The following is a 27,621-nucleotide window of genomic DNA, read 5'->3' as shown; positions in this document are numbered from 1 at the left end:
CAGAGTAGGTGGTGTATTTACTAAACATCGGTTTTATATCTGACAGCTTTGCAAATCAACCAAAACCACTAAACTAATACCCCTTTTCCACCTTATTTAGTGGTGTGCGAAGCGATGCTTGTACAATTAAATGGGATGCGTTACGATGTGGTGGTGAGCGCCGCGAGGGGCCGCGGTACACGTCCTCCGAACTTTTCATACCCCCACTATCCTTGTCGGCGTGGAGTTGAATTTAGATAGTGTGGCGAGCGCAGCGAGTCACCGAGCCCGAAGCGTGGCAAGTGCAGCGAGCCCCACGAGGGGCCGTGGAATACATGTAAAGTAATCCGTGTCTGCTCGCGCGCTTCGGGCTCGTATTCCATGTCCGCTCGCCGTGCTTCGGGCTCGGTGGCTCGCTGCGCTCGCCACACTATCTGAAGTTAACTTCACGCAGACGTGGATAGACATGTTTCGTCTTACAAGACTTCCTCAGGGGGTGGGGACAAACTGGTTAGGAGCAGGTATATATCTCTAAGGCAGGCTGACATCACTTCCTGTAATTAGGTGCATCAATTAAGCAAGGTATACTATTTAAATCCCACTGCTACATATTTACTTCCCAAGTTACATGATATTAAATAACTCGTTTTGGAACCACAGTAGTCAATCAAGTAGTCTCTGTGCGCTTGTGAGTAATAGCGCTTAAAAGTTGTTAATTGGTAAACGAAGGTCTCAGGAAGTGGGGCGGGACGTCATATCCGCCCCACTTCCGCCCCGCATCCGCCGTCATCAGGGACTGAGTGCGCATGCGGTTGGAGTCACTTGTGGGTGAAGTAGGCGCGTCTGCTAGTCTCCGTTGTATTGGAGGCAGATGCTGTGTCCAGTGTCGCACAGAGACTACTTGATTGACTACTGTGGTTCCAAAACGAGTTATTTAATATCATGTAACTTGGGAAGTAAATATGTAGCAGTGGGATTTAAATAGTATACCTTGCTTAATTGATGCACCTAATTACAGGAAGTGATGTCAGCCTGCCTTAGAGATATAACTCCTAACCAGTTTGTCCCCACCCCCTGAGGAAGTCTTGTAAGACGAAACATGTCGGGCAGCTTTTGAGTCCTTATCCTCATCCCTCAGTTAAGCTATTCTTCCTTTATACTAAAGCTACTGTGAAATATTCTTTTTATTCTAAAAAGGTTTTTAAAGGAATTTTCTCTTATTTGTTTTTATCTCTCGTCAATACTACTGCTCTTATTATAAGTAATACTCATTTTTTATACTTTTATGTGCTAGTTACATTCATTTTTTATTGATTGCTGTGTACCCCATATCCCCTCATTTATTGTAATAAATTTCTATCTTTTTTGACATAGTCAAATTTGTCCAGTTTTCATATAATTAAGCACAGATCGCCGGGATCCGCAAACTTTCTTTAAATATCCTTCTTTCTATAGAGACGGTCCACCACCGTCCCTCAAGTTGGAACCGTGCAGACACCCATTGTTAGTGGGGAGTGCTTTTTTACTTTAAAGGGACCACATAACTATCCTTCTAATTACTCTCTGTATACCATATCTTGGCGCTGAACTCCCTCTCTTTTGTGTATACATATGTGGCAATGTAAATTTAATGTAAGCAAATTATTGGAGATTGGGCCTGAGTACAAGATGGTAATGTTTTCGCACTTCAGCAATTATCGCCGGACTACTCATGTGTCTCACGAGAGCATACATACTGTATACCAGGGGTGGCCAAACCTGTCCTCAAGATCTACCAACGGTGCAGGTTTTCCAGGCAACCTGTGGATCTATAATAGGAATGAATGCAGCATGTTTTAAAGTGTGACAGTTATTAATGACTAGAGCTGTGCACCAGCTAGGTAACCTGGAAAACGTGGACCATTGGTAGATCTCGAGGACCGGTTTGGCCACCCCTGCTGTACCCAGAGCGCACATACTGTACACACAATTTGTAGAATACAACAGCCGGGTGGTGCAAATCCTCCTCCTCTCTCATTCCCTGTAGGAGAGCTCAGCAGAGCTGCCCGTGGCCACTTAGTAGCCAGTTCAGTAGCCTGTCAGCGCTTCTGTTGAAGTCACCTGCAGCAGAAGTGCTGACAAAAGAGTGGGCAGCAGTGGCTGTGCAGCACAGAAGGCCGGTGGCCTGTGCGTGGTGGTACAGAGAGACAAGTTTGCCCATATGCATTTAGGATGGCTTCGGCAGAACAACACACAGCCATTCTATGTGACCATAGGAGCAGGAGTGGATTACTGAATGATGGCGCTTTGTTAGTTGCAGAGATTCGCAGGGCCGCCGGTGGGACATCTGCATACGTTTTCACCCAGTATCTGTGTACAAGATCACTGCTACAAATGCATTAACTGATTTAATTAGCCATTCCCTGCATTATCTGCCTATGCCACCCGCTACGGGATGCATAAGGAGTACCCACTACCCCAAAAAATCATGAGTCTCCTGCAACTTCCAGGAGAGTAGGTAAATATGTTACACATAACCAAGCTTGAATCCAGATATTTACTGTATAACAAATTGACTGAGGAAATAATTAAGTTACCTGTCCTCAAGCAGGGATATCCTTAAAACCTGAACTGTTATGGTAGCATTAGGGAAACTCTGCTAAGTGACATCCAGGGACTAATTCAGACCTGAGTGCAGGGCACATTTTGTCTGCAAATGGACAAATCCATTCTGCACAGCAGGTGGGGCAGATGTAACAGGTGCAGAGAGAGTAAGATTTGGGTGGGGTGTGACTGAAACTGAAATCTAAATTGTAGTGTAAGAATAAAGCAGCCAGTATTTACCCTGCACAGAAACAATATAACTCACCAAAATATTATGGGGCATACACACGGGGCAATTTCAGGGCATTTTCTAAGCGATCTCATTAGATTGCATAGAAAATGTCCCTACATCGCTCCACACATAGGGGCCATAGCAATAGCGACGCGGAGCCCTGCGCACCGCTATTGCCTGAGGATTAATATCCAGCATGCTGGATGAATCTAGTACTCGTGCGGTGTGAGGGGTCAGTGTTCTCACCGGACGCAGATCACTGTGCAGCGCTGTAAGCTGAGCGATCTAGCGGAGCATTCTAGCATCGCTCAGAACGCTCAGCATTTAGTCCCTGTGTAGAGGCCCCATAACTCTCTCTGCACATGTTACATCTGCCCCACCTGCAGGGCAGCATGCTTTTGTCCATTTGTACACAAAGGGCCAGATGTATGAAGCTTAAAAAAGTGATAAAGGGGAGAGTGATAAACAACCAGCTCCTAACTGGCATTTTACGGGGTGGGTTTGAAAAATGACAGGTAGGAGCCGTTTGCCTGTTTGTTTATCACTCTGGCCCAAAATGTGCCCTGTGATCAGAACCAAATAAGGCCCACAGAGCGGCATAGCAGGAAAACAAACTGCTTCAGAAAGCTGTAACTTAAATACAGTAAGGACATTCAGGACAAGACCATGGAAATATTTAATATAATAAGAAACACTTTCAAACTTTCAGCAATTTTTTTTATTTATTTTTTTATTTGGTGCATGACCACTGAACAATTAACTATGGGAAGTCCCACATTTCACTTTAGATAAAGGCCCTCATTTTCTTTTCCTTAGGTTGATGCATGACAATTGCTCCTCACACGTACTTGAACTCTTTACCTTACTGCTGTGACCTCACTGACCCAAACTATTAAACCGCCCAGCACATCTCCAGATCAATTTATGACCTCATAAAGCGGGGCCACCATTACACAATGCGGTTTTAGGAGAACACACTTTTTTACATCAGAGCGTAAACCCAGGAATCAGATTAAGTCCTAAACATTCAATTCTGTGCCATTGTTATCACGCCCTCCACATTTGTCCTTTAAAAAGGTCCTACTAGGATCCTGCAAAATTTGGTTTGGAATTCTATTTTCAATTAGGCTTATTTGAACTCAGTCTACATCATGAAACAAATATGCATATGCAATAGCAATTAAATGGCTGAATAAATCCAAATGCTTTGGAAGCCTTAAATAATTGAGTTCCGTGATAATAGGGACCTTCCGTACTGCCACCTTGTCGAAGTGTCCGATCGCACAAAAAGATCCCACCGAGTCACAGACAGCGCACAGTGAGTTATAGAACTGCAAAAGGTAAAAAGTTCATCCCCATAGACATTGGTGATTTTGAGAGGTCACTAGTTGGTCACAACACGTTTTCCTGGTCACTAATACAGGTTCAGCCTTTGTATCAAAACTCTTTGCAGGGATTTTGTTAAAGTCATGAGAAGGAAAAAAAACTGGCAAGCCGCCTTTATCTGAACCGGCGCAAAACGCCACGAAAACCCGTTTCATTACAGACCAATTTAATATGCAATTAAATAAATTGAAGAAAGAAAAAAAAAAACTTTTTTTTAAAATGTCACCGATGTGAAATTTCAAAGTAAAATAATAATATAAAACTGCTATTCATTTCTACAGTTTACATAACTTTGCATTAAGAAATAAACAACATCATGTACTCAAAGCACAATAATTTACCATTGGAATCCATATTTGAGTACATTATAGTCCCACTTCTCACACCAAATATCTGCTGGATGTAGTCATTTCTAAACCAAGTACATTCATGTTCTGACAAAATAAGACTGTATAATCATTTCATAATGTTTACAAAGGGTAGTTGGTCTGAAAGTCCCTGGATATTGGGGGATCATCCAGGAAAGTTCATGTTATTTTGCTTGTGTATTGTGGACAATGAGTAAAAATGTCAAAAATTTCCACTTAAAGATGCAGGTAAAGAAAGATGAAGACACTGAATAAGTGTTTTTTCTCACCAGAATGCAACACGGTTCTGTGGCACTACTTATACAGTTACAGCCCTTAAAGTGCAACTACATGCTAGTAGTGGTGGCAGCCATTTTGTTTGGCTCAAAAAAATTCATGAGATGTTTCTTCTACCATTTTCTGTCCACTGTAAATGACAGTCATCACAGAACAATGATTTGCCTCAGAGCATTGCTTCAGCTCAGGAAATGGTTGCCTAAAAATGTTTATTTTCCTCACCAATGTGTCTAGCTCTGGGATATTGGTTCAGTGCACCTCATGTTGATAGTGAGTGCACTCTGGGGGACATAGGGTTAGGTGACCATGACACTGTTGAAAACGCATGTAATTGAATAGTGATTATCAATGTATGTGTAGCTTCATTTGTGTATATGTTAAAAAAAAAAAAAAAAAATTCCCCTTACCTTTCTTAGACAGCCATCTTGTGATGTTATTTCTGAATCAGGCAGAATTTGCTAAGGGGAAAGAAAAAAACCTTTAATTGGAATATTGTTATTAAATTAAATAATTAGTAATATAATTTGCAATATAATTTTGAATGCATCCAGTCTCCATCATGTGCATTGGGAGCTGTAGCACTGCTCTCAACACCTCGGCTGATGGCTCTCAACACTCGGATGGAGAAAAGACAATGACCACCCTCACAGCCGTCCCCAGCTCTGCCTGAACCTCACAGTTACAACTGCATACATAGTAAGTGCCACATGTGTGTGTGTGTGAGGAAAGGGAGGCTTGCGGAACAGATAAAAAAATAAAATAAAGATTCAACAGAGCACGACAGGCCTGAAGTTGCCATAACATATATTGCATTCAAATGTCATAAAGTCCCATATGCAAAGATGTCCGGATGATAGCTTTAGGTCCTTGATGGCTAACCTTGACACTCCAGCTGTTGTTGAACTACACATCCCAGCATGCTCTACATCAGATTTAGCATGGCCATATAGCAAAACTGAAGCAGAGCATGCTGAGATGTGTAGTTCAACAACAGCTGGAGTGTCATGGTTAGCCATCAAGGCTCTAGGTCGACAGTCAACAGGTCGACAACACGTGGTCGAAATGCATTAGGTTGATGAAAGGTCAACAGGTACAAAAGGTCAACATGACTTTGGTTGACGTTCATTCGGTTTTTTTGACGTTGTCGACCGTTTGTTCCTGTTGACATAAAATTTGTTGACCTTTTGTGCCTTCACATTGTCAACCACACCCATATGTAACAGCCTGTGAGATTTGGGCAGAACGAACACCGTGCAGGCTATTACAGGCCGGTCCGTACCGGGCTATCCCGATACAGCGTTAGATCTGGCATGGTAACGGTCTACAATTGGAGACTCTCGAAAAGCAAATCACAGCCGCCCAGTAACACTCCACATGACCTCATATATTAAGCATAAATGTGTAAAAAATCCCAAATTTTGTAAATCGTAGGAAGAAAAGTGGCAATTATCTACAATGTAACATTACACAGTCTTCATTTATGATTTGACCCTCATCTGGAACGTAAATGAGAGTGTTCATTATTTCCAATCTTGTTAATGGTTATATTGATTTGGCCAATGCATACAAATGTGATCAATATATTTTAATGTCCTATAACAAAATTCAATATTTACTACACTTTAAATAAATTCCTTTATCCTCATCAGCTTTAGTGTTCCCGCTCATCACATGGGCTGTATATTTCATCTTGAGTTCAACATGGTGTATTGTATCTGCTGGACTCTAGGACAAATACGTGTTCAATATCCAGGGCCAGATTAACAATGGGGCGGATGGAGCTGCAGCTCCAGGCTTCCACATAAAAATAGGCCCAACAGCATGACGATCACCAGCTGGCCACATGGTTGGCCATCAATCATAAGTACAAAAATTGCATCTTGGAAGACATTGGGGCGTATAGTGTATGGATTCTACATACCTACATGGCACTGGCCTGAGCTCCTCCACTTCTCATAATAGGTCCTTGATTTTTTCCAGCTCCAGACCCATTAGGCCCTTAATCCGGCCCTGCCAATATCGGGCACTGGGAACTAATTTTACAGTAATATGATAGTAAGCCATGTGCTCATGCTCCCAGGACTGGGGTGTCTATCTGGGATGCGTTTAGCATGCCGGCAATCGGGCCGCCGGTGGACACATACATAAATATATATCCATCGACCAAAAATTATTCTTCACTGGTGCTAAACAATTGCACCTTTACTAAATATTGTTTAACAAGGTTCATATAGGTCAACAGATCTCCTTATAATGTCCAGATCTCTCTCAATGAAATTGCCAATGTCTCTATCAAATGAATGAATTTTCCATACCGCTAATTGGTGGCTAATTATTGACCACCGTGGCCAAACATTGGGGATTACCAAGCGTAAATACACTGATTCTGAACTGCGCAAAAAATGGTCTTTACCACCGAGTGAACCCATGATTGCGCCTTTTTTTCTTGGACTTTTCCTTGTGGCTCCTAAAGCTGGGCATGGTATCGCTCATAGACAACGTCTAAGTAGACAGACATTAGGTCAACACCAAAAGGTTAACATGCACTTAGTCAACATTGACAAAATTGTTACATGCATTAAGTCGACAGTGACAAAAGGTCAACACAAGCAATAGGTTGAAATGAAAATGGTCAACACAATAAAAATATAAGTTTTCTGGGTTTTTTTGGGTGTCAATGTCATGGTCCAGGCTAGGTGCTTCAGTCCACTACCACGTTATCGTTCCCCTCTCTGCAGACCCACAAATTCCTGAATTTGTTTCAGCACCTTCAGGGGGACATTGAGAGCACGCATGAGACTTTCCCACCTTCCCAGGGGGCCGGGAGGCAAACCCAATTTTTGGGTGCCTTCCACCATTCCGGAAGGGGAGGCAAGTATTCTAGTATGGATGTCTATCAGGAACGTACCAAAGAAGTTGTACCCGTAGTTTGCTGCAGGGTGGACGAGCGAGGAATCGAGAGACGGTATGACAATAATTCCATGTGACTCACATAGTAAAACAGTTTATAAGTTAGCATTCTTCAGCTGTAGTGGAAGCTGAATTTGATTATATTAGGGAGACAGATCACAACCGCTCCATTTAAACGGTAATCTTATCCCGTTTCATTCCCCTGCTAGATAAACTGTCAATGAGAAGAGGAGCTGACAGATAATGTGGTTTGATGTGCACTTAGCGTAGCATCATTTTTTTTAGGGCGCAAGTGTAAAAAAATAAACTCAACTTCTTTTTCTTTATTTCCAATGCACTACGAAAGCTTTTACACTGTTTATACGATGTTAACACACATTTCTAAACACTTCGAAACGTATACATTGTTTGTGAGCTTCATGTGTTTTAAGTTAAAAAGTAGAATATGCGTAAATTCAAGCTTTGTTGTACAGCCCCTCCCTCCTGTCCACCACGGAACAAGCTGGTTCGGTTATCGGATGATGTGTTATTAACGGACACCCAAGAGCTGCAAGTCATGGAAAGTTGCGCGTTCTAAATAAAATAGAGATTTTATAATAAGAATCTGCAGCCCCCCCCCATAAAATTAAAACAAACCTGTTACAGAATTAATCCTGACATACATTATACACAATGAGCAGGGAGGGGGAGGTTGTCTAGACTGACTTTTATCTGCAAACGGGAAAAAAAATCATTCGATGGTCAGCAACCATCGAATGATTTTTTTTGTCCGTGCGGACGCATGCGAGGGATGTGTAAGTGAGGGGGAATCGCAAGGCAGGGGGGCAGCAATGCAACATACACATAATGTAACAGGCCTCTAGGCTGATCATATCTTCATATCTGTAATACACATTTATATAGCTTATAGGACCGTTAGACCTTCGTTAATCTAAAAACAATCTCTGGCCTAGGGTTGTTATTTCATCTTTGCCAAACAACAACCGGCATAGCTGCAGAGTATCCAGTCAATAGAACCACAGTGTAAGTCAACACTACATTATCGACATGCACAGGGTTGACACACACAAAAGGCATACTTGCCTTCTCTTCCGGATCCTGTGGGGGACTCATGATTTTTGGGATAGTTCCCCCACATCTCCAAAGAGTGGGCACTTCTCCCACATTTTGCCCACTTCCTAGTGAAGTAGAGGAAGGAAACAGGAAGCTAACCTGCAGTCTGGTGGAAGGGGCGGGGTCTATTGAATCAATTCTGTTCATTGCATCATTTAGCCCCACCTCTATGCAAATGTGGCCCAATTATGGCCCAGCACACGGGCAGAGTCTTATGACTCGATTCTGTGTTACTTGCATCATTTAGCCCCACCTCTATGCAAATTTGGCCCAACAGTCGCATTTTCCCAGCACAGGGGTGGAGCCTTATGACTCGATTCCGTGTTAATTGCACCATTTAGTCCTCTATGCAAATTTGGCCCAATTGCAGCATTTTCCCAGCGCGGGGAAAGAGCCTAAAAACACAATTAGCCTGTCTCTCTCCCAGATTGTAAAGCATGGAAGTAGGTTATTAAGGCAAAATTTCGACATGGCAACGGTCGACATATGAAAAGTTTTTTTTTTTTACGACAGCCACCATGGCCCAAATGTTGTGGAATTTACATACTCTCTCCGTGCTTGCATGGGTTTCCTTGCGAAAAGATACAGCATGACACCTAGAAGTCCGGGAACCTGTATGGTTTATATAGGCCAGTAAAGCTAGAAGTGGAACGTTTTGCATTGCACTCTGCATTGTCATTATAATAGATCCTCTATGTGTATGATATATTACATGATATAGGTCTGTATACTGCATATGTGTGCAAGCAGTAACGAACGTCACAGTTAGGTGTGTATGACCTGTGATCAGCAAGACATGGGCTTTTCTTTTAGCTTTAATCTTTTGATCACATGATAAACCCTCGTCCCTGCATCACAATATGAAAGGCCGGGACAATGCGCACTGTTGCCAATATAAATGACCCTGCCTCCTCCTTCTGTAAATATTAATCCTGCACTTGAATGAAATCTCTTACAGAGATTGGCTGGTAAAAGCATTAAACACTTAAAGGGGAAATGTGCTGGATTTATAAATAAGCTTTATCACATTTATTGGCGGTAACTTTGCCGCAGGCTATACTCAGAGAGAGTGGTGCGAGGTTGTCATCGTGTGCACGAATAGCCCTACTGGAAATCATATGGCGTATTAGAAGTTATCGTAGCGTTCCGAGGCTATATCAAAGCACCAAACTGATTTTATACAGGTGTAAGGCCTGTACACAGGGGGAAACGGGTATCCTGTGCTGAGCCATATCCTTAACCCTTTGAGTGCCAACATCTGAGAGATTTTCAAAATAGCCTCTGAAAATTCCAGCGTTGCTTACATTTATTATATAAATTCAAAGAACAAATTTGTAAAAATAGATTATATTTCCTCTATAAAAGGTTAACATTACAGATCATTATGATGAATAGAAATGTTTGCGTGCCAATTGTCACACCTATTTTGACAAATTCACTTGCCACTCAAAGGGTTAAGCACAGATCGCCCGGCACACATGTGATGCACCCGCGATGTGTGCTGAGCAATGTGTGCGGACCACTGTTCTCTGGTGAGAACACTGGCGATTTAACTCGATTTTGAATGTACACAATCAAGATCTAGTCAGGCGATAGCAACGCCTGGGACTGCACATGGCCATCGCTATGACCTGTACACACAGAGCAGTCCGTCCTTATTTCTAAGTGACCTAGACAGATTGCCTAGAACACAGCCCTAAATCTCCTCATGTGTATGGGCCTTTAAGAAAGCCCATTTTTAAATATCATATTTATTACTCTGCAAAAGAGATTGCTACAGTGTTTATTATAATACAAAAAGTTTCCTAATAAACATCGACGTGATGTATTCATGGCTTATACACATTTTTCATAATAGTCTATACATATATTTACACCGCACCTCTATTATACCGTTATATAACATATGTTTTTGCCTTTCATGCTGCCATGAACCAAATATTTCAGCGTGGTACACTTTGTTTATTTAGACAAATGTTGAGTATAAGTGGAATAAGCAGGGTAGAGTAGTGGGGAAGGTGGTTTAGCTACTGCTGGAGGGTCCATAGTTGTCCTGAGGATGGGGGAACTAGAGGAGGATGACACCGTAAAGGAGGCAAGGGGTGAGGAGGGAAAAGCAACAGCACTCGGCTCAGTCTGTGACATCACCATCCAATCCCACACTAACCTGCTACATAGACTGTGTGACTGCGCTCAATCTGTGACATCACCTTTCAGTCAGACACTAACCTGCTACATAGACTGTTTGACTGCGCTCAATCAGGGACATCTCCAATAATCCTACCTAGAATTTCAATTTTCAAATGAAATGTACAGCCTATAATTTGAATCAGCCACAAAATTTACAGCTAGTAATTAGAGCTTCAATTTCTGAAGTTTGAATCAACCTTGAATCTATAGAACAATAAGCTATGGTGTGTACTGTCATTGGGAGCTCATGCACATGTCTTCCCCCCATCGCTACTACCACAAAGAAGGGACCACTTGGAGACATGGACCACTGTGCTCTGTTCGGGCAAGTAATCTGTGGTTGGTTGGGGATGTGGAGTTCGGAGATGACACTGCATACCCAATGTCCATTTATAATTGACCACCTCCATCTTCCTCAGGGTCCTGCAGTGGTCATACTACAACACTGCAAATGTAGATGGGACAGACCAGATTTGAGGGCTCATTTAGGACATCCAACTAAAACATACATCTGCCACTGGTTCTAGTAGACACCACCTTTGGACAAAGCTAATCTTCTGAGTACAGTATAGAAACCTAAGCTTATATGTTGCCATCTTCCAATACAATGAGCACCATTCTCCTGCCTGTAGGAAGATCATGACAGTAAGAGTTTCCCTTTAAATCTGGCATAAATACACAATAAAGGTTTTGGAAAGTTCCTGTGTACTACAAGATCTCCTCCGGATTTGTGAGAGAAGCAGCATCTCCTGAATGGAAATCCTGAGCAGTAATTTTATAGCGAGCTGGGCAGTCTCCCTCTTCACGAGTAGGTCTTGAGTTTCTTATTGATCTGAAAGAATAGTGACTCGCTTGGTAGCCTTCGTATGACCTTTCTTTCCACAGGCAGCTTATGCTGAGCAAGTCGTAGTGTTTAGGAAAGAAAGGACCTTGCTCTCTGTCCCTTTCTGCGGTCAGAGCTCTCAATTCATCCCTTTTCCCAAGTTGGATCCTTACAGCAGTTTGCATTGTTGTCAGCGACAAAATATAGCGAGGGCCTTTCAGAGAGGCAATGTATAAAGTTACAGCACCTTCTCTTTTATCTTCCCAAGTGATTAACATAGTCATTGTTTAATTGTGTGTCAGGTGGATGGAAGGTGAATATGAAGATCTGCTGTAGATTAAGCCGTCGGTGGAGACGGTACTAGATTACTCTTGCTAAGGATGGCGTGCTGGATAACATTAATTATTTAAAAACGGGGAAAGAAGAATCCCCTTAACTTAGAGATTTTTCTCAGTCTTGTGACATATGTGTTTTTTTCCAGCACAATCATGTTCGCTAACGCACGGCTTCTAGCACAGTGTGGTCTGTATTTCGGCACTGCTATACAGACATGCATGTGCTAGAAGCACAACAGCAGATAACTACACCCCAGGAAGGGAAACTGCAACGGCGGTTTTAAAGGTTATGGGTGTTAGAATGAACACTATATGTATATGAGAGGGTGGCATTTGCACAGTGATGTCACCTCAGCCCATGGCCAGCAAAGTACAGAATGTCCCCATGTCAGATAATAGTAGTATACACATATCCCCCTCAATCTTCTCCTCTTCCACATAAGCATTTTCAATTTCTATTATGTCCTCCACTTTACTTGTATTGGTCCCCATGTGTGCAGATGGTGGAGAAAGGGTGGAATGAGGCGAAAGAGGCTTTCCTATGTAGACATTGTGAGAAATGTCAAACTTGCACATACCGAACATGGACAGCCCTAGACTCTCCACAGGGATGTGTGATGGTTCAACACACATTTTTTGGTACTTGTGTATTAGCACGGTGCCCGGATACGCTACGTTTTCAGCGTAGCCTAAGCTACGCTGTCAGCGGAGGCCAACGGCTGCCTAGCGTAGTTAGTGTAGTGACTCCGCAGCAGCCCAATGGCTGCCTAGCATAGTTAGCGTAGGGACGCGTCCATAGCTCTGTCCATGGCGTCCATGGCTCTGTCCCTGTCGTACATGGCAAGCCTAGTGAGTGCCTCTCACACAACACCGGTAACTGCCAGATCCGAGGGGATCATGTGGAGAGGAGCTCCAGCTGTCTCAGATGCTCCTGCGTCTCAGTAATTATTGCGGCAGGGTACGGCAACCCTGCCCCTGTCCACAAGTGCATCTTTTGCCAGTTCTCCATGTTACATACTGATAAATGCCTCCTTTTCAAACCCCCACTATCCACACCAGCTCGAAGCGTGGTGAGCACAGCGTGACCCGCTAGGGGACGCGTTACGCGTCCTCCCGTCTAGTTCATGCCCCCACTATCCACGTTGGTGTGGAGTTGATTCTATAAAGTGTGGCGAGCGCAGCGAGCCTTCGAACCCAAAGCATGGCGAGTGTAGAGAGCCCCACGAGGGGACGCGGAATACATGTGAAGTAATCCGCGTCTGCTCGCCACGCTTTGGGCTCGGTGGCTCGCTGCACTCGCCACACTTTATAAAATCAACTCCACTCCGACGTGGATAGTGGGGGTTTGAACAAGTCTGGAGAATGCGTAACGCGTGCGCTTGCCAGGCTTCGGGCTGGCGTGGATAGTGGGGGTGTTTTAGGAACACATTCACACCGGTCATATCATACATCTGAGAACGTAATGACGATGTTTTAACTGTTAACTGGATTTTACTTAATAAAGAATAAAATATCAAATTAACAAATTACAATAATAACAATTAATCAAGAACAAAGAAAATAATAAAAGAGTAATTCTTCTGATTCTGCATCAGCCTTTGGAAGAAGAGAGAGTGCGTAAAGAATACGCTCAGAAGCATTTTCTGTGCCGACAGTCCTTCGCCAGATAAATTTCTGTAGGTAGGAGTCGAGATTCTGGCGCGCGGTGCCTCTGACGCTTGTTGCACCATTTTTAGGATCCCCAAAGGCGCTCACTGTTTTGTGTGTGAACCCCAGTCTCTGAATCTACTAAATTAAACCGGTGGTTCACCCGAGCAGGGTGGTACCCTGCCTGCTCCAGCTGCTCGGTGTTATTGGCAGGCCAGCAATCGGAGTAGATAGTCGTCCCCGGCTCAATGTATTGGTTGATGGCGGCCATCAGGGTACAGGCATCAGGTCTTTGTACAGGTGTCTTGAAGCACTCACTGGTGTCTCTTGAAATGCCTCCGAATAGCCACTGTTGAGGCAGCATCTGTCCCACATGACTTTTCCTCTGTACAAAGAGGCTCTCGTCGACTCCAACGATTTTCCCTGGTCCCAATACGGCATTGGGGCTGTGGCATTAGGTCCAGGGTGCAGGCCTCCCGCATCAGGGTATTGTATAGCACCATTGTTTTATTTGACAACTTAAGTTGCCGCTCACAGGAAGATAGACTTGTGAGCTCCTCTGCCCATGAATAAATAAACCGTATAAGTGTAATAAAAGGTAAACGGCAACCTGGGAACCAATGTGCCGCACGGAGGCTCACTGACAGGGATGCTGACTCTCTGGCCGCGGGAACACTACGCTACTTCTGACTGACTACGCTATCTATGCGGGTGCTGGACGGATTCCCGACAGTCATTTACCCGATGTCGGGATCCCGACTTTCAAAACGCCGACAGCCGGGTGCCCGACGGCCACCCGCTATTTTCCCTCATGGGGGTCCACGACCCCCAAAGAGGGAGAATAGAATAGGTGGCTCGCGTAGCGAGCCACCGTGCCCACAGCGCGGCGAGCACAGCGTGGCGAGCGCGCAAGGGGCTTTTTTGCGCTTGCTATGCTGTCTGACTCTGGGCAGTCGGGATCCCGGGACATCGAGTCACATACCATACCCATCTATGCTGGCCGCGTAAACACTACGCTGAAACTCTCTGGCCGCAGGAACACTACGCTACTTCTGACTGACTATGCTATCTACACTGGCCGCGCGAACACTACACTGATTCTGACAGCGCCGCTATGCTAACTGCGTAACGGGCCCCCCCCGGAAGCACTCCCTTCCCTGAACTGACGACGGGGCCCCCGAGCTCCGAAACGTTTTCATTTGGGCACATGGAATAAAACTTCCACTTCTTCACCAGCACGTCAGTCTCCGAGTGCCGCTAATTTCTACCCTGCACATATTCAGAGGATTCATCCCCTTTTTGTCTGAGGGCACCAGAGCAAGGATTCCCTGGCTTACCGTCTCTAAGACCGGCCATATTGGAATATATATATATATATATAGACATGCATAAATACATACATACACACACAAATATACATATATATATACATATACACATACACATACATATATATATATATATATATATATATATTAGACTAAGATCCTGCTACCTGAAAGGGTTAAGGAGAATCTGTTGGTTAAAAATCTCAAGAACTTCGGAAATAATTAAAAACTATCTTTGAGCTTGGAAGAGAGCCGGCAACTTGAATGTTTATTGGTGTATAACACTTTGCATAGTTTAAACACACCATAAGCCGCGTTTCATTACACAAGAACGTTTACAAAGAATAAAAGCGCTCACTGCAGAGTAAAAATAAATCACAGGCAACACGTGATTCTGAAAAATAAGCTGTCCTGCCCTCCCATCCTAATCCTGCTGCTGGGTATACAAACATCTCATGGTAAGATGCACTTGTCTCTTACCACCTCACTATGTAAAGTTACACTTTTAACCTTGAGGTTTTGACACTCATTATGCGGCTGTGATTAATGACCGTTCCTCCTCCACAGACTTTTTCCTCCTTTACCTACAAGTTCAAATAGATAAATGTCAAATCATTCAATTTCTTTTATTTGCCAAACGCAGATGTTTAAAGTATACCTGTAGCCTACCTACAAAGGAATATTACATATATATTGCAATTTACTAGGTCCCGGTGACATCACATGAGGCAGAATGTACCTCGGGCCTCAGTGATGTCAATTGTTTCAAAGTTTAATTTTCATCACTTTTGGGTCAGCCCCCATATTGGTTGCTGTGCCATTCTGCAATGTGTGGCTTGTGCACACGAACGTAATGGCGTACCGTCGCATGCACACAATGTGTAAGCAGTCCAGGATTCTAATTCAGCTGCAGCCCCTAGAAGTCAGATAACACTGCCCCTATCTGGTGACTGGTGGCTCCTATTGTCCATAGGCGATTGCTAAGCTTCTGTAGGACAACCGCCAGGGGAGTGCTGACCGCTATCATTACAGATACAGTACCTATAGACCAGGTTCATAGAACTAAACACCCGCCCAGCATTATCTGACCTGTATTCATGGCAGTTACCAGTATACAATGCAGAGGGTATTGTAGTGACCGATATACAATGCAGAGAATTCCAGATACTCCTATAAAATACAGTGAGTACTCTAGAGATCGATATACAATGTAGAGAGCATCCAAATTACAATATTCAAAGCATAGATTGTAAGCCTGCAGCAGGGTCCTCTTACCTCTAATAGTGTGTACAGACGGTAAGATTTGGCTTCCGATGTTCCCGCATTTTTTAGGGCTTGCCAGTGTGGGGCTCCTGTTGCCCCGTGCCTTGGGCAGTGGGGTCAGGCAGCACAGGAGGGCAGGGGGTCCCTGCAGCGGTCTGGGCAGTCAGCACCAGGGTCCCTGCAGCAGATGGGAACTAGTAGCCAATACCGCCACTAGTTCCCATCTGCTGCAGGGACCCAGCCACTGACTTCCCATACGCTGCAGGGACCACGGTGCTGACTGCTCAGACCACTGCAAGGACCCCGTCTCCGTCTGTGCTGCCCAGGTTCCAACCTCCCCTGTGGGGTGGGGTTGGGAGGGGGATGTGTCTGGGGGGGGGGGGGGGGTGTTAATGTTATATATGACACAAGTATGCCTCATCCATGCTAGGTCTCTATATTTCAGTTTCACAGGCACTTCAGAGTGTTGCTGCATTGTCCTGACATACAGTATTTGAAAGAAGGATAAAATATCCCCTTAAACAAAGTACAGTATTGTGCGTTTGTTATAATATTAGCATCTTATTTGGTGCAAGTTGAGAAAAAATCTAAATCTATACTAAACAGAATGTATACATAGAGAACGAAGAGACTGGACGTACCTCACAGGTCTTGTAGTGTAGAATCAGGCACAAGAATGCTAAACTAATACAACAGTATTAAGATACAGTAGCATTAACGTTTCAGTTTATTCAAAAACTTTTGTCTTGATGAAAGTTTTTGAATAAACTGAAACGTTGAAGCTATCTTTGGCATTCTGCGCCTGATTCTACACTACATCACAAGACCCGTGAGTGCCGCCAGTCTCCTTTCTCTAGTTATTGAACATGGCTCTGTGTTTATTGGAGCCTGGACGAGGCATTTCTGTGCGTATATAATGATAAGGCATTGATCCACTGCATTCACCACTCCTATATCTATAGGGTGCATGTGGTAGATGACCTCATTGCTTAAATATATATCACAGCAGCTCTGCCCTCGCTATCTATCTATCTGTATACACACACAAAACAATAGTCATCTTTGCTTATAACATCAGGCTTTCTAGAACATTTGTTAAATGTACATATATAATGTATATATAATGACACTGCAACCTGTACAATCAGGAAATGTTAGTTAACAACATTTATTTATTGTGTGTATATGTATATAAATTATATATACTTGCACAGACTATATGAGACCATATCTTGACAAGCAGAACAGTGTATTGCTGATTTAATAAGGAGTCTCATTCGAGTGTCATTAACCCCTCTTGATATGGGATCCAAATGATATGTCAATGCTATCAGGTTGACATGCACAAGGTCGACGTGGCAATGACCGACACATGGAAAGCTCTCCATGAGTTTTCGCAATTTTTGGGGGTTTAAATTTTTGGTATTTTTTTAATTTTTAAAAAAAATCCATGCAGACTCTAATTGGGAACAGTAAAATATGCCGAGCCGTTGGTGCTCCTGGCCCAAAGCATGGTGAGCAAATTGGACTGTGCAAGGGATGCAGTATCGACCATTTCCCATGTATCCCATGCTGACCTTTTGGAATCGACATAGACATTGTCAACTTAATTACTGTTGACACAATGATTTATACTCCTCCAATCTCTACCAATACTACTTTGTTCTCGGCATTGGGAACAGCTGCTTATTCTATATAAGGATTATGGGTACTTGTATACTATCACGGCTCCCACGATGGGCATCGTACAGGGAAAAATCGCATGGCATCGCATGCGATCGCATGCGATGCCATTTTTCACAAAAAACATGGACATGTGTTCAAATCATGTAAAATGCACCCCAAATGGCATTTTTCACACTGTATCACCCCCACTATCAACGCCAACCCGAAGCGTGGCGAGCGGCGGCGGTACGCGTCCTACGACCTTTTCATACCCCCACTATCCACGTCGGCATGGAGTCGAGACTAGAAAGTGTGGCGAGCGCAGTGAGCCACCGAGCCCGAAGTGTGGCGAGCGCACGCGGATACCTGTGAAGCCCGCGAGGGGACACGGATACCTGTGAAGGTATCCGCGTCCACTCGCCACGCTGCGGGCTCGGTGGCTCGCTGCGCTCACCACACTTTCTATTCTCAACTCCACGCCGATGTGGATAGTGGGGGTATGAAAAGGTCGTAGGACGCGTACCGCCGCCGCTCGCCACGCTTCGGGTTGGCGTTGATAGTGGGGGTGATACAGTGTGAAAAATGGCATTTAGGGTGCATTTTACATGATTTGAACACGTCCATGATTTTTGTGAAAAATGGCATCGCATGCGATCACATGCGATTTCCCCCCACAAATGCATTAAAAACCCGGTAAAATCGCATCGCATCGCATGCCATCGCATGCCATTACATATGGCATGCGATAGCATGCGCTGGGAGCCGTGATAGTATACAAGTACCGGATTATGCAACTCCACACCTCTACGGGGGGATTAAAGTATGTTGCCTGCTCTTGCATCCTCTAGATGGCAATCTAGTGCAGCAATGGGCCAATCCAAGCGTTCCTCTGTTTGGCCACACACAACTGCCAGTGCTGACATTACTGTTCTGTTATTCTGTCCTTTTGAAGGGTTTGCGCAATTAGTAATGAACCCATTATCACTCGGATTAGAAAAGAAGGCCCAAAGCGCAGAGCTCCGGGATGATGCCTGGCAGACAGTGGCACATTACCCATCTTCAGTTACCGGCGGAGGATATCAGCAAGCAGATAACAGTGGAGCTTCTCTGAACTCGCCCGCAGGGCTCTCCAACTGCTCATGTCCCCACCTCCCTCTCTGCAACCTGTCATATGTGACAGCCTGGTGGGAATATCTGGCAGGACAACAAAGCACAAACTGAGACATCTGTAATGTCCTGCAGGACATTGTCCTATCTGGCTGCAGCACAGAGAACATGTTTGGTCGGCGGGTTGCCTGTCACTTCTGTCCTGTGGAGGACATCTGAAAATCACCTTTAAAGAGGCACAAAGTGGCAAAGCCCCCCCCTTCCCCCTACCATTTATCCATGGCAGAAATCCGCGCAGTGCATGCTTGTGAGTATTTTTTCTTTTAAGCAAATGTCCTTTTTAATGAGCCCTCCGTCTTCCAATATCCTGCTCTGCCGGGTTAACACTGTTTCACCTAAATTAAAAGGAAATGAAGGAAAGATGTTTGGGCAGCTTGTAATGTGAGGCTTGCGTTTTAGATCTAACTGGAGAACATTAAAAGTCAAGGCCAGGAGTCGCTGTATAGGGGGGTTCTAGCCGGGGTCACACCCTGGGACACTAAGGTCAAGAAGAGGTGATGCAGTGTCGCGATGAATCTCAGCGGCTTCTCACACTGGAGGACAAACCATTGTCTTGATTCAATTTATTATCATCCTGTACATTGTGAGAATTTTTTTTTTGTCTTAAAAAAAATGTAATAAAGTAGAAAAGATTGCACCAAAATTATTACTTCGCACTTTTTCTAGCATTAGAACTCACACGCAGCTAAGATTGGCTGATAGCAGCATTGGCACTTAGGAGCCGAACAGTCAGATTCCTGTAGGTAGGTACTGACCTTGTGGTCAGGCACTCCATATGCTATCAGCCAATAATAACAGAGCAGGCTGAGAGCATTGTTTCCTGTCCCGTACTCTACTACTGGAGTTTGTTAGGGGTGTTTGTTAGGGTGTGGTATAAAAGTCCAATATTGTCTATGATGACCACAAATGATTGACATGCATGAGGTCAACGTGTAAACAATGTCCACACAACGAAACGTTCGACACAGAAATGGCCCACACAGGAAAAAGTCAACATTGTGTTTTTTTTTTTTGGGGGGGGGTGTAAAATTGTAGGTTTGTACACATAATACCCCCAATTCCGTAATAGAATAACACTGATTCGCTCGCTGTGATTCGGGTAAGATTAATGTTCCCAATTGCAGTCCACGTGGATATAAAATCATGAAGAGGTTAAAAAATGTTTTGTCAAACTTCTTTCAACCATATGTTATGTGGACCATTTGAAACTGCAGGCCCAGCTGCTGTGATGGCCATCCACTGGAATGGAGGATGAATGGAGGAGTACATGCCTGCTTTCTATCGAAGCGTTACTTCATTTTGCCCATAAACGTGAGAAAACAGCATTTTATGCATTGTTTGATAAATAGGTCCTACTAGATGCGTTTGTGGCAGACCCCCTTACCAGGTCCTGTATTGGGCAGGAGCAGGGCCACAATTCTAGATGCATACAGTTCAAGATTATCTTCTTTTATTTAAAATAAGGCGCCACAAGGGTTCAGTATCGATGACTAAGAATATATAACTGAGACAGTACAAGAACAGACGAGAAGACAAAGAGCAGCGCGCCCTGCTTATAAAATCTTACAATCTATAGGGGACATAGGTGGACACATTGGGGTCAAAGGAGCAGAGGCAGTACAGATATAGGAGAAGGGTGTTCCAATCCTTTCTTTTTTGGAATATGAGGTTACAATGTAAAGTGCTACAGTATATATGTACATACAGGAACTCAGCATAATCTAATGCAGAACAACTGTAATCACTTCAATAAAACTCAGCGTTTACGCGTGCCAAGAAAAATAAAAGATAGGCGAGATTAAAATGTCACCATACAAAACCTGCTGAAAAATATTGTTGAAAGTAAAATCTCCTTATCAATCCGATTCACAGGAGGGTGTGAAGACGTGTCTCATTATCATAAAGCTGAAATTTAGTTGTACAGGAGATTAGGATCGTTCAGTAATAAACATTCTGTCTGTGCGTTTAAAGAGCAAGTTGTACCACTATGCTACATTAATATACTTGTATTACTGAGTAGGGGTACATGAAACAAATGGATTGTTTTAGATTGTAAATTCATGCAGCATATCTTTTCCTCTGCCATGTTAGTGGGAGGGGTTGGTGTCGAAAGCGGAAGCCACAGGGGACACTGGGAGCTATCCTATTGGAGCAAAAAGAAGCCCATATTCTTCTAGTATACCACTTCCAGACAGAAGATTCACAGCTTTTACCTGACATTTTCAGAGTTGAGTCATTTGCCGGTCCCAGTATGAACCGCTTCACACAGAAAAGCACATTACCGGGTTAGAAATTCCTACCTGGTAATTTGCAGAATAACAGGGGTATTTCTTCTGTGTAAAAGGGTGAACCTGGGTCGAAAATCCCGAGTCCTTGACCCTGGAAAATTCCAAGGTCGGAGACCCAGGTTTTTCGACCCGGGTTGAACCTTTCACACAGAAAAAGTTTGACCCTTTCACACAGTGAAAGGGGTATTAGTGGTGAAGGGACGCACTTGGGAATGGTGGTAGGAACTATGGGGAATAGCTGCAGGTGCTAATAGGAGGAAACAGTCCCCCTTATGTCCACTGCCTGAGGGAAGAAGAGAGGCAGGGTCTGGAAAGCAGGCAGCTAGTGAGAGCTGGAAGGGAAAGGGGCTGGGCCTCCTTCCAGTCCTTACTGCACTTGTTCTAGACAGACACAGTAGCTTATTATATATTGTAGCCATAGGCTACATAATATGATACTTTAAAGACACAGCAACAGATGGTCCATGTCAGCCACTCTGTATGGCCTCATCAAGGATCCACAATAACAGACCACAAGAGATAATGATTAAAAAACTGGAGCTAACACATATATATATATATATATATATATATATTTATATATATATATATATATATATATATATATATATATATATATATATATATATCTGCTGTATTTCAAGGCAAACTTGTGTAATTTTGTGGCTGGAAGACAATGCCGGACAATACCCACAATCTAAAAATACTTTATCATGTGTCTAATAACCATCACTCCTGGACTGTAATAACCTCCTGTCCTCACTGTAGCTCCATGGAACAAGTGATTATCTCTTTGCTGTTTCTCCATGCCATGCCTACTGATAATAGAGCTGGTTCTCATTAAATATTTGTTCTTCATTAGATGTCTCAGGTGCTGTCTGACAATCGAGGACATTAAACAGTGCAAGTATCAAAGATTAATCAGAGCCCAGCCCATCTTGGCTAATAATCAATCTGAAATATAGAGGCCATCATTCACAATGTGATGCTTCCTCATTGCATGTGTTTATGTTCTAGCTCAGATAGGACAGAACCAAGGTAACAATACAATGCTTTAGCCAAAGGATTCTCAGAAGGAAACCGCAAAATGATACCAACTAATTGTACAGTTTGATGTAGAGGTGTCATTATATGTCCTTGGGTTACAATTTCTTACCCTGATGAGGGTGATCAATCTCCTTGTATTGGTCCCTTGTAGGTGCCCCTTGAAGATTACACCCTATGCTTGACAATTTAAACCTCACCCAGTGGCTCCATCTCTCAACAACCTAAAGAGGATTTCAAAAGATTACTAACCTGGAGACATCAGGGTACTGTCATGACCGGATGCCGCCCTTCCATAGTCTACAGTCGCTTGCACCAATTTTGACATTATTTCCAATGCAATGGTTGGATTGCAACCCTTCATGTCCTATTTAGTGATGCCAGTCTTGGCTCCTCCCCTCCAAACACAGCCTATGACACAGCAGTTAGGAGCTGATTGGTTGGTACTAGGACAAATATGAGCTGGGTTCAATGAAGCTGGGTCCAAAAACATATCCACAGGCTTAGCACTCCTAGTAAGCAGGCAAGGCCATTGGCATCCAATAATGAAAATATTTTTGGTATAATTAAAGGAATAATAATAATAATAATAATAATACAGATTTGCAGACCACTTGTGGTGCAATAAAAAACATAATATATAAACAAAACATAATAAAATAATTCAATATTAACTTTATTGACACTTTTGCACTATGGGGTGTATCAATTGACATTCGTGGTTACAGCGGAAGTTGGGGTGATCTCCTCTGGAACTTTGGGGACCCCAGACAAAATAACCCTGCGATTCTGCTCGTTAGGAGGAGGTGCTGATTTATAAACAATAAAGGTTTACACATAGGATCTTATTCTGGTCACTGCTCACCATTGCAAACTCACAACAGTGCATAATGTTTATTTACTGTGCATGCGCATTTCTGCACATGTGCATGCTCCAGGAGCGAGCGGGCATTGCAAGCCAAGCCAGTGTGGGCGGGGGGTGTGGTGCGGTGGCGGGAAGTCACGCCCACGTCCAGCGTTTCATGGTTTTCCTATGAAAACGATGGGCGTTCTCATGCTGATGGGCTGATGACATGGGTGCCAGAGGCATGCCTGCCATGTTTCCCCCCAGGACACACACATGCTTAAGACACCAGATAGTGTCTTAGATTTGCGAGTGCGCACCACATCATTCGATGGTTGGTGACTATCGAATGATGTGGGTGTCGCCCCATAGGCTGCGAATGGATATTTATGCAAAACATTAATTTGTAGCCGTGCAGGCTAATTTGTCCTGCGAAGGGGGGTGGCGGAATGTGCGAGCGGCAGGCTAAAAAGGACACGCAGAACTGCGTGTCAACCAGAATCACCTCAATAGTCCTTCCACCCTACATTAAGGGCCTTATTTTGGTTCATTCTTTCTGACAAAATCCTTCTTAGATGGACAAAACCATGTGCACTGCAGGGGGGGCAGATGTAACATGTGCAGAGAGAATTAGATTTGGGTGAGTAATTTTGTTTCTGTGCAGGGAAAATACTGACTGCTTTATTTTTACACTGCAATATAGATCTCACTTTGAAGTAAAACCCCACCCAAATCTAATTCTCTCTGCACATGTTACATCTGCCCCACCTGCAGTGCACATGGTTTTGCCCATCTAAGAAGGATTTTGTCATAAAGAATGAACCAAAATAAGGCCCTAAATTATTTTCCATATAGTTTTGATAAATAAGACACTGAATGTAGCTGAGCCAATACTATGGGAACAGAAGGGATATTCACACATAAAAGCCTCTTGCAACATTCATTAGAACCGGTGTTTAAACAGCTGGGCAATTGACCAAATGAAAGCTTCTTGTCAATTTAGTGATGAATGTTGAAAAATAAGGTATTATACATTAGTATGATAACTTAGACAAGCAGAGAAATGGTTCCGTGTGTGATTAGAGCACTGAATGAATGTACAAATAAATGGAGAATATCGGTGGCATTTGGCTGAATAGTTTCTTTTCAGAGATCTCAGAAGAACATGTTTCGGATTCTTCCGACTCTCATCTTGTCCAACATTTGTTTCCAGAAATCAGAGCAAACAGAAAAAGGGGTCAGCTCTTGGTTACTTCCCAATAATATAATCTCTTCTTGGATGGTTCTGAAATGTGAGGTTAGGAAGGGGATACGAGCTCATTAGTGTTGCCTTCATATCAGTTTTAGATTTGATTTGATTTTGTGCCGCATCTGGGAATGATTGTCGTCCTGGCCTAGTGATAGGCAACGGCCAGCCCCATGAGTTGTTGTATGCAGATGGGCTAGTTATGTACCTTCAGTCCTGCATTTATAGGGTAAATGTTTTATGCAGGACCTAAAAGTAAGAATGAGGGGAATGATATGGCCTAAGCCTGGGGTAGCCAACCCTAGTCCTCGAAAACTACCAACAGTGCATGTTTTGCAGGTCTCCTCACAGAATCACAAGTGAGCTAATTAGCTCCATCTGTGTATCTTTTAAAATGTGTCAGTGATTAATGATTGCAGCTGTGCAGCAGCTAGGTTGTCTGGAAAATGTGTATTGTTGGTAGCTCTCAAGGGCTAGGGTTGGCTTCCACTGGCCTAAGCAAACTTCCAGTCCCAGGAATGTCTGGCTTTTCATTATGGGAGATCGGGAAAAGTGCCTTATGGGAGACCCGGAATCTCCCCTTATAGGAGGCCTGGAAACTCCCCTCATGGGAGGCCTGGAAACGTCTCTTAGGGTAGACCCGGAAAAGTCCCTTTTGGGACTATATATATATATATATATATATATATATATATATATATATATATAAAAAAGAGGGGCCGCACAATGCGCTCAAGGGAGTTTCTAAGCTGCAACCCTGAGGGGGTCCCCTGTTAGATGGGACCCAGTATAGAAATAGAGAAAAGGGGAGTTTCAGGGTGCGCTAAAACCTTAAGTTATTAAGCGATAGATTTCACAATAAAATCAATTTAATGACACATTGCTCACAGAGCATAGCAGTATATAACAAAAAGGTCAAATTAATACAATTACAGTGCATAAAATAACGATGTATCCACTTAGAAAGATTGACAGTGGTTGAAATGCGCCCAATAGGCCCAACGCGTTTCGTCGTGAACACAACTTCCTCAGGGGCACAGTACAATGGTAGGCAATGGTGGTCACACGGTCTGGGATTGAGGTTAGGGACCTTCTAAGTAAAGAAAGTTTGGGGTGTAGAATGTCGTTGGATGATTTAAAACATGGTGTCCACCAGCTGTTAATGATGGGTGTAAAAAAAGAGAGAAAAACTACCCAAAGTTGTTCAGCAGAATTGGCCACCTTCAAGCATAAGTGGGTAAGGTGAGACTTGTGGTACAAAGAGTCAGAAGTGTACTGCTCAGCTCCAAAAGTAAGAGTCTATATATATTACTGTAGAAATGAAGCCGGCACTCCCAATAACTGTGCAAATGCCCTGGGTGCCTTCAATGATGATTAGGTAGTGTAAAAGAATAATGGTGTCACTCCAAGGGTCTTAATTAAAGATTTTTATGCATATAAACGATGTAGAACAAACTGTCACATTGCACAGAAGTTGTCAACGTTTCAATGTCCTGACGACATTTTTCCCAAGACTAAGTGCAAAGGAATAGTGCACTATTCCTTTGCACATATATATATAATCACTGAAGAGACTACACTACGAATGGTGTAATGGCCAGCCAGTTTGGACACAACTGGCTAAAATGTAAAACATACTCACAACATAAGTAGATTTACCAAACATGAAGAGTTGAACAAACATCGCGTCCTTTAACCCAATCATAATTCTGTGCAATGCCACCTCAAAACTCAGGTTAAACTGTACATAAAAGACACATTATTTTATACCTGCTTAGTTTGCTGTATCTTTCATAGAGATATGAGCAGATTTGCTGAAATGTCCAAGGATCTTTGAAGGTTTCTGCAATTGATATGTGGGAAGGATCATCTAATCTATGTAGTGTTTTAGCAACCTAATATCAGCAATGCTAGATAACAGTTTAAGCGCTAGAGTTTGTATTGACCTATTTTCATTTCAGATATGTGAAAGGATTTATTGTCTTATAAAGAGGTTAATGTTGTTTGACCTGGGATGTCAATATCTCAAATACAGACTTGAAAAATACAAAACACAAGTCTCCAAGGGGTTGAGGTCTACAAGAGACTCATCATCTATTTCCTGATGTTCTATTCCGAGTTTCATGCACTCGCATATTATTTTTCGTCCGTTTCAAAGACAGATTTTTCAAAACTACCTAAAGCAAAAATTACGTAATAAAAAAAGATACAAAAATAAAACAAAAAACAGAAAAATTTACCTACCACATGCATATCTAATGAGTCTATTATGTGCTGCATATATATGACTGTATTAAGTGCAAATGTTTATTTTCTTTAGGTATGTTATCCCACCCCCCACCCCCCCCCCGCGCGCCCCCACAAAGTTGTACAAAAATGGCACCACAGCAGAATTTGTATGGAAACACTGCTTGTAGACAAAGATGCAGACAGTCACACCAAGGGGGATGTATAGGAGTGCAAGATCACTGGATGTGTGTGATGCCAGCAGATCTAAAAGTGCCCATACACTTTCTCCATACTTTTTGTACTAGATTGCATCGCGTCTAGTACAAAAAGCATGTAATGTGCTACAGTAGCCTGCTTTTTGTACTAAATGCAAAAAAGTACGTGACACACAACTTATTGGCAGCTTAAGACTTTTTTTAAAGAATCAATCATTAGATGTAAATGATTGCCCCTTTAAAAAAAAAAAAAACAAGTCTGAGATTGGTCGGCAACCCACACATTTGGCAAGCAGCACATACTTTTTGTACTGTGCGATGCCCGCAGGAGCGCACATTGCATCGCACACTGCTATTGCATGGCCACCCCTCTCGTGACTGAGGGGGAAAGGAGGGGAGAGATGGAAAAAGAGGGGAGGAGATAGAGGGGGCGGAGTGTTGAGGACTGGTAGTGGCACTGGCAAGGAAGGGGAGGCGGCGCTGCTAGCTG

General features: G+C 43.3%; 1 protein-coding gene across 8 annotated transcripts in view; it reads right to left on the bottom strand.

Annotated features, from left to right (window-relative positions):
- The window catches only part of PRDM16 (PR/SET domain 16), a 478,584-nt gene that overhangs the window by 253,098 nt on the left and 197,865 nt on the right, over positions 1 to 27,621 (bottom strand). For all 8 annotated transcript variants that reach the window (XM_083162920.1, XM_083162922.1, XM_083162919.1 and 5 more), the window contains exon 3: positions 5,232 to 5,282. In XM_083162920.1, the coding sequence (XP_083019046.1) occupies positions 5,232 to 5,282 (51 nt within the window). The remainder of the gene's footprint in view (positions 1 to 5,231; positions 5,283 to 27,621) is intronic.

Source organism: Crinia signifera, chromosome 19 (assembly GCF_055691185.1).
Source record: "Crinia signifera chromosome 19, ASM5569118v1, whole genome shotgun sequence".
NCBI classification, from domain to species: Eukaryota; Metazoa; Chordata; class Amphibia; order Anura; family Myobatrachidae; genus Crinia; species Crinia signifera.
Note: the sequence above shows the minus strand (reverse complement) of the source record. Positions and strands in the feature narration are given on the sequence as shown.